The 7,925-nt window shown below is 42.7% G+C and overlaps 2 protein-coding genes across 2 annotated transcripts in view; both read right to left on the reverse strand.

Moving 5' to 3' along the window:
- Positions 1–3,034, reverse strand: part of LOC103907276 (carbohydrate sulfotransferase 5) — a 14,873-nt gene extending 11,839 nt beyond the window's left edge. The window contains exon 1 of the mRNA XM_009289420.2: positions 2,945–3,034. Within this exon, the coding sequence (XP_009287695.2) occupies positions 2,945–3,012 (68 nt within the window). The 5' untranslated portion in view covers positions 3,013–3,034. The remainder of the gene's footprint in view (positions 1–2,944) is intronic.
- TMEM231 (transmembrane protein 231) lies at positions 2,888–7,880 on the reverse strand. The gene is made up of 7 exons (XM_019474683.1): positions 7,711–7,880; positions 7,455–7,624; positions 6,258–6,386; positions 4,749–4,892; positions 4,380–4,461; positions 4,141–4,246; positions 2,888–3,229 (listed from the first exon to the last, which is right to left on the reverse strand). Exons 1-7 carry the CDS (start codon positions 7,850–7,852, stop codon positions 3,040–3,042), a joined length of 963 nt encoding a protein of 320 aa, XP_019330228.1. The 5' UTR covers positions 7,853–7,880; the 3' UTR covers positions 2,888–3,039.
- Between the last annotated feature and the right edge of the window lie 45 nt (positions 7,881–7,925).

Here is a 7,925-nt window from a genome sequence, read left to right on the forward strand (position 1 = left end):
GAAAACGCCCTACCTCCTCTCCCTCCCGCCGGCTGCTGGGCCAGTGCAGAAATACGCATAGAGGTAGTTTCTTTCATCCTCGCATCACCCCTCAAAAAACTCCTAAAGCATGGCTCTTACATGTCCACATTCCCACTTTCATTTATGCACAGGACTTTCAACGAGCTACTTACTTTTTCCTCTTACAGAGGCACTTACAGAAATTTGATTAATCCTAACATGCCTCTGCGTCCTTCCTCAATGAATAGCATTTAGATTGCTCTCTGGCACATGTACACAGAAGATCTGTGTAGTAGCACTGTGGTGGATTGCAGTGGTACTTTTATTTTCTGTTGCTCAGCAAGCTAAAGGAGGAGCCCTTACAGAGAGCCTTCCGAGAAAGATGCCTCCTTCCTAAAGCTCCTTTAATGCTAGTTGCAGTGCATTCTCAGGTATATTTTTTAATTTGTACTTCAGTTTACTGCTACAGTCATAAAATCTTACCTACCTTTTTTCTATTGCTTGGTTACTTACAGAAGTAGAATGCCTCTCCAAGCTTGAAAAAGGAGTCAGAACTATGAACCAAGAACTACGGTCAGCATAAAAGTGATCCAGGAAGTTACCACAGCAGAGGTATCACAAACACTTTTTTTTTTCCCTGCTGTAGTCACATCCAACTTTACTGCTCCTTTTACACTGCATTCACTTATTAGTCCCAGTCGTGAAACATGCTTCTTTCAAAAGAAAGAAATGGAGGGATTGCTTCAGGTCATACTAAAGAGTCACATGCTACTTCCAAGCAATTAACTCTTTTTTTATTTCCTCCTTTTAACTTAAATAGGTTTCCTCTTAAATTACTGTAGAGGATTTTGTCCAGTTTTCTCCTTCTAAAGGAAAATAGAACATAATGATATTTTTCTCTGTATTTCCTAAACCACACCTATTCACCATTTCTTATCTCCCATGCATTCACTAAACTATTGCTCTGAGCAGCATCATTTGTCATAACTTAATGTGGAAGGATACAATACGAGAGAAAAGTGAGATAGGGATAACCGAGTCTCCCAGTATTGTTGTTTTCTGACATTATCCTCTTTCACATTCCAGTTGCTACCTTAAACAAGTTTCTGTTCAGCTTGGAGGGCTGTTAGGCATTCCATTTTTGTGGGAGTACAACAGCTCATACCGTTAAATTGGGGTTCTATGGTCTCTTCAGAGATTTCTATCCCTTGCTTATGCCCACCCTAATGCTTGTGCAGACACATACCAAGTTCATTCAGGGAACTGACTTGTCTGAAAGAGTGAGTATATTTGGTAAAGATGATCTTCACCATAATGAACTCCCTGAATTAACTCATGCAGTCACACAAGCACTATCACTGCTGCAAGGGAGAAGAGCTGGGACTACAGCAGACCAGATGTACATCAGCTTGAGATACGGGGGAAACAAGCTCACAGGCCCCTTTGTTCATCCTGTGTAGTGCCTAGAAACGCTAAAAAGCGGTAGACAGTTGCTTTGACTCTGTGCACTCTAATACAAAGCCAATTATCAGTAGTCCTAGGCTGCCAGGTAGAGACTTCAAAGATCAAATTGCAAACTGGAGATTTCAAACCAAAATATATACATGTATATACAGTGAATGCTCCTTGCAATAATTTACAATTCACATGTAAGGACATAAGTTTCACAAGCACAAAAGTGTGTTAAATAACCAAGGCATGGCTCCCCACATTAATGTTTCACTTGCATTGAAGAATAGGCTGGAGTCCCTCCAGCATGTAAAAGTTGGGAGAAATGCAAGCTCCAAGACTACGAAGTTTAAAATAAGCTTAAACAGAAGTTCAAAAAGAAGCTGGCCATTTTGAGAAGGAGAAAAGAAAAAGGAATAGGCAGGTCTCCAAACTACCAGGATGTTGAATTCTAGAGGACAATGGCCAAAAGATGGGGTATTGCTGTACAAGCTGCTCTTTCACATTTCATAGCTGCACCATGTCTTGAGAGCTCAAGAGAACCAAAGACACTCAGAATTTTGTCAACTAGCATCTAGAATTGTTTTTGACTCCCTCCTGCCATAACACTGCTTTGCTAGAATTAAATCTTAACTACAAAACTGATAACACAATGGAAATTCTGTTGTTTTCCCTTTTAAGCTTGTCTGGCATAAAAAAAGTAAGCCCAGAAAGAGAAAATTATCTTCTGTACCACTACCCCCCCCCAAGAATGAGGGACACAGTTTTTCAGTGCTCACCAGGTGATTATAATTGACTTAATTTTTATCTGTTCTAAGTTATCATTTAAGTTCTGAAAGTAATTATTCACTTGCTTTGGAACTCTGCAGCTTCTCTGGTAGGTTTTTTGTTAGTTTTCTTTAAATAAATACCAGGCTTCTCTGTTTTACTCTTCCCAATTCACAATTAATGGTCTAGTGCTACAGTAATAATGCCAATAGTGAATGATTGTGCAAACCTTGCAGACACTATCACCCACAACCCAGTTTCTCACATCAACCTTGAATTTAGCCATCATCCAAATTAATAACTAAATCAGTGAGCACATATAGCCACAGTTACAGAAGTGTGGCTCTGACACTAACTCATCCATACATTTTTTCACGTTCCTTCTATTTTTTCCTTTCATCGTGCACATAAATGCATGTACAAATAGCTCTTGACAGAATTCTAACTCAGCAGTGAATTCATTTACAAGACAGTAAAGATGGCTTATGTTGTTACTGTTCGCGTATTATTTTCAGTCTTCAAGGTTTAGCAAAGCTAAGATCATGCAAAAGCACTCTCGTTGCTTTCTACTGGTTTTTGAAGCATGTTCTGGTTGCAAAAAAATAACTAGGTTCTTCCTTAACTGTCAAAAATATTAACATTTTCAGTCCCAAAGCAGCATTCTCAGAGAAACAGATGAATGAACATGTATTTTAAAAAGGAAGCACGAACATTGGAACATACTTACAAAGTTCTGATCTTCCAAAGTAAAAAGTGTATAGAGAATAAAAGCAGGTATCTATTTTTGAACTGCATTTCTTTAAAGTGTTCTCAGGCATCTCCTCAGGACTGGTGCTGTTTGTAGGACAGTACTGGAGACACTGGCAGAACTGGTGATATTGGAGTTGTAGTCAACACCTGATTCTGGAACACAAACATTTTAATCCTGCCAAACACCCAAAGAAAGATAAGGAGAATGCTGACGTACTGGATCCAGGCAAATTTAATCATTTCCCAAAATCCTGGCTGATATTTAAAGAAAGTCAAGGAGAATGAAGAAGCTTCTGATACTACCACTGCAATAACTGAACGAAGGAACTCAGAGGTGGAAAGGCACAAAACTCGTTAGACATCAGTTTGTGTGGAAAGGCACAAAACTCATTAGACATCAGTTTGTGTGGCAAATGCAAAGCCCTTGAGCCATGGAAACCCCTAAAAGCCTTTTACAGTAGTATGTAACAAAAGCTGCAGAGAATGTCCTAGAAGACATTTAAACCAATTCTGTGCAAAGTGCCTATTGTGTCCCTGACTCACCAGAAAGTAGTTGTTGGTAATACTCAGGCAGATAAACAAACCTTGTAAGAAATTGCTCCATACAGATTCTTTTAAACACAGGCTTGTTCCTGTCTGAGAAAATGAGTAAAGAACATAATGAACAAAGAATTATTTTGTAGAAAAAAAAATTCAGGTCTGTCTGTGCATGTAACAGATTTGCCACATCCACTGCAGGGGTTAGTATTTGGTGAGCTTACCTTGCATACAGATTTCTAATGATTTGCTTTAGGTCACAGAATACAGTATCGTGCTTTGCTAGTGGCATCCATGACAGACTGGGACAGCAGGTGCTGCAGGAGCAAAGCAAGACTTACTAAGGATATTCACTGTGAATGGCTAAGAAACTGCCTTAAAGGCCAGTTTAGTAAGGCTGACGAGTGACGCAGGTTCCCAGTAGAGAAAGGCAAAAAGTGATTATGCAAGCAGAACCATCTGGAGGAATAGGCAAATAGGTATTCAGTTAACTCCAGGACTATAGCATTTGCTTAGCTAACAAAGGAAAAGTTTAGCAACAAGTCTAGAAGAAAACAGTTTCCATTTGGCCTATATGTGAAGGCCCAAATAATGCAACCCAGTTACATCACAGTTTATGCAGTTTTCAAAGGATATAAGATAACTTCCACTGGGTAACGAATAGTGGCGTTAATGATAAATGGTGTATCTGTTGCTCTTCCAGTCATCCAAACAGGGTTGGGATCTGAAAAGACTGTTGTCACTAAAATGGGAAAAGGAAACATCCAGGTTAAGGGGCTTTTCAGTCTTAAAACAGAACCCAAATCCTCACAGAACAGCTGCTAATATGCTAACTACTGCTGTCCTGTAATTTGCAGCTATACATCCAGGCTTACCATTTCTATCCCAATATGCTGCAACGATGTTTGTTAGATCATAGTCACTCGCAAAAGGACTTGTGCCATTGACCACAGACACCTGTTACAACAAGGAAATACTTGCATTATTTGTACGCTCTTCAAGACAGTAAATCTACAGAGTTTCTTACACAAAATAACCATGCCCTTGAAGGAACGCACATAAACATCAGACTGAACATCTTGGCAGAATAACCTCTTCCACCTTTCAGCCTAACAAGAAAACACCAGTTCCAAAGTTCTAGGGTCCACTCTGTGCAGGAGTACAAATAATTAGGGTGTCACCTATGGTACTAGGAGGATAAAGAGGGAGGAAAATTGATGGGGAAGGAAAAAAAGTTTCCTCACATTGTATCTGGTATCCAGTCCACAATGGTTAAGTAATTGCCTCTGGTTCAATTTCAGGTCTCCATTCATATAGAGCTGAGACCCTGGCACAGGAGAAAAGAACTGAAGAAAAGCCATGCTCTGCATCACGAGTGTTGACATTCTCTGAAATGGTGAACACAAGAAAAGAGAATCTAGGGCGGGGGGGAAACATAACACACTTTTCTACCTCTTTGTTTCTGCATGGATTTGATTTTTTTCTGACTCCCAAGTTTCAGATTGTCACATTAGTCTAAACACGGGAACACCAAATAAGAAATATGAATTTTTTTTTTTTTAAGTGAACTCCCTTAGTTGTTAGTTAACTAACTTTATAAGCCAAAGTTCCACAGGAAATTCAGTGAAGTCCAACAGTCTGTGGCTAATGACAGAAAGATTTGACTTGCCATAACATCTGAAGAGCAGCAAGATGACTAAACACATTAATTGGAGACACACTTTAAAATACTCAGCAGTCAAAGCCAGCTAAGGACTCCTGCTCTGCAATAAAGACCAAACAAGGAAGTTCCTTAGCCCTATCAACCACTTAATCTGAGCAAAAATTTTCACATTTACTGTGAAACAAAGGTGTTGTGAATATTGGAACTCTCTGTGATACTAATCACTGACCTAATACTTCAGCACAAATTTAGGACTGCCGGGCCTTTAGTCTGGGCCTCATAGGTTTAAGAATGTTTTCTACATGACACAGCTATGCTTGCTAAGCTTGTCCACCTGCGATCAGCAAGAGTCTCTTGGATAAATGAAGCCTAAGTTCCCTAGTAAAACAACTTCTTGTCTGTGTGGCTGCAGCCAACACAGCTCTACACTATTGCTCCTTTCAGATGCATCCATGGGTTCTCTGTGCACTAGTGTTTTACTCAATGCTTTAGGTATTAATTGCACTGCCACTTGAGATACAATGGCAGCGGAATTTTATTTTCCCGTCTCCCTATAGCACTTTCTTCCCCCTCCCAGTTACAAGATACAGAAGATCCTGGCAGATGATTACCATTGCTTCAAGAGCTGTTAAGTAAGCAAAATCGATGGAGTTTTAGGCTGCTGCTACAGTCTGCCCCTCCACCTCAGAAAATTAACTGGTTATGTCAAGACACAGCAGCATGTAAGAATGCACATCCTTCTGCCTACTGCAAGACTCTCCTGAGAGAAGTAACTCTCTCAGTTGTTTCCTGATGCCACCCACACTGATATCCACTGCTGTGCATCTCTGTCCTCTGTGCTGCACTACAGCCCAAGAGAATACACAGCTTCAGAAAAACCCCAAAATCTAACGAAACATATCAAAATATGCAACAGAGCTAGAATAGGAATGATGCAGCAGAGGAGGAGAAAATTAAATATTTGTTAGTAAAAGAAATCTTTTAGACAGGAATTCCAAATGTGGAAAGGTTCTTTCATCCTTTGCGTAACCACTACTGGAATATTACACTGGGTCTGTATGTCACAACAAATAAAACTAAAAATGCTCACATAAAGCTGGTAGGAAAAGAGTAGAATCAGCTGAACACCAACTACATGCTCTGTAGGTTGTAGCGGAAGTTCCAATTTAAAATGCAACTGATCCATTTTGCCATCTTGATTTTTGTCTTCTTCTCTAGTCTAAAAGAATCAATAAGAACTTTTTTAAAGACAGGAACTTCTGTTAGAAAGAAAAACAAAAAAGGTAAAACCCCAGGGGATCTCCACAACTGCAGCATGCACATACTAAAGAAGCAAATAAACTGCATAGTTAGGAAAGCAATAAAAAGCTGCTTGACTTTATAGACACAGGACTAGAGACAAGCAAGAAGGCTGCAATTTTGTGTTATACAATGCCTCCTATGCCCCCCGGGGAGGTAAAGCTCATCAGACTCTTCAAGGTCTCTTCTGCCCTATGCATTCCAACCATGTCCCCTGCATGCTACAAAGCATGCCTTGGTGCTGGATCTTCCGTCATCCTGTGCAAATGTGTGACTGATGCTCAGGCTTTTGCCTCTTGCCATTGCACCCTGCCTCTTAATGGCCTCTGTATGCCAATGCCTGGTTGTGAGCCAAGGCTTGCTACACTTCTGTGCCAGAAATGCCCAGTACTTCAGCTATTTGCAAGCATAACAGGACTCATAACAGAGGCAATGCAGAAAAATAACTGCCACTGTTGAATCCCAGAAGGAACAATGGCTGCAGGGCGGAGGCTATGTGTTTTGGAAAACACATACCTGCTTTCGAAACCCGGGGCTACCTATCAATCCCTGCAAACTTCAGATGATGATAAACCATATGGCAGCGAGGGGCGGGGGGCGCAACTAATTTGAGGAAAGTAAACTGATACGTTCATGCAAACCACCAGTGGCGCTTAGGGATGTGGTTTAGTGATGGACTTTGCAGTGTTAGGTTAACGGTTGGACTCGATGATCTTAAGGGTCTTTTCCAACCTAAACGATTCTATGATTCTGTAACGCTAAGAGGGAGTAAAACTGGATGAGTTAAACATCACTTGTCCCAAGCAAATTTTGCTGTGAGGCATGAGGTTATGCATGAAGCTGCTACTTGAAGGCAGCAGTGCACAATAGGCTGCCTGCTCACAGGCACCGCCAGCACTCATCCCCTGGGCCTGCTGCCACTCCCCTGGTCCCACTCTCCAGCCCCACTTCCCACCACCACTGCCGGGCCCGCCCCGGGCAGGCCTACCGACACGAGTGGAACTCGCAGCCGGTCCTCCTGGAGCCTGTTGAACGCTGGGAACGTGCTCCACGCCAAGAAGCTGCCCGGGCCGGGCCCGATGGTGGCCACAAAGAGCACCTCGTACCGGAACCGCACAGTGGGCTGCTCCAGGTACGCGCTCTGCTTCAGCCAGAAACCTGCGGGCAGAAACAGCGCGAGGCCTCAGGGCCGCGCCGGGCCGGGTCGCGCCCCGTGCGGTGGGGTGGGGTGGAGTGACGCTCACCGTGGCTCCGGTAGGCCACCAGCAGCGGTGGCACATAGGTAAGCACCGTGATAAGCAACAACACCAGCGCCGCGGCGGAGCAGAGCCCGGCCCGGTAGCGCGTGCGGAGCGCGGGATGCGAGAACAGCTCCACGCCAGCCATCGCGAGCCGCCCGCCCCAGCCCGCGCCCTCACCGTGGCAACGGCGGGGCGCTAGACTGACGGGACGGGACACC

Source organism: Aptenodytes forsteri, unplaced genomic scaffold, assembly GCF_000699145.1.
Source record: "Aptenodytes forsteri isolate BGI_AS27 unplaced genomic scaffold, ASM69914v1 Scaffold269, whole genome shotgun sequence".
In the NCBI taxonomy this organism is placed as follows: domain Eukaryota; kingdom Metazoa; phylum Chordata; class Aves; order Sphenisciformes; family Spheniscidae; genus Aptenodytes; species Aptenodytes forsteri.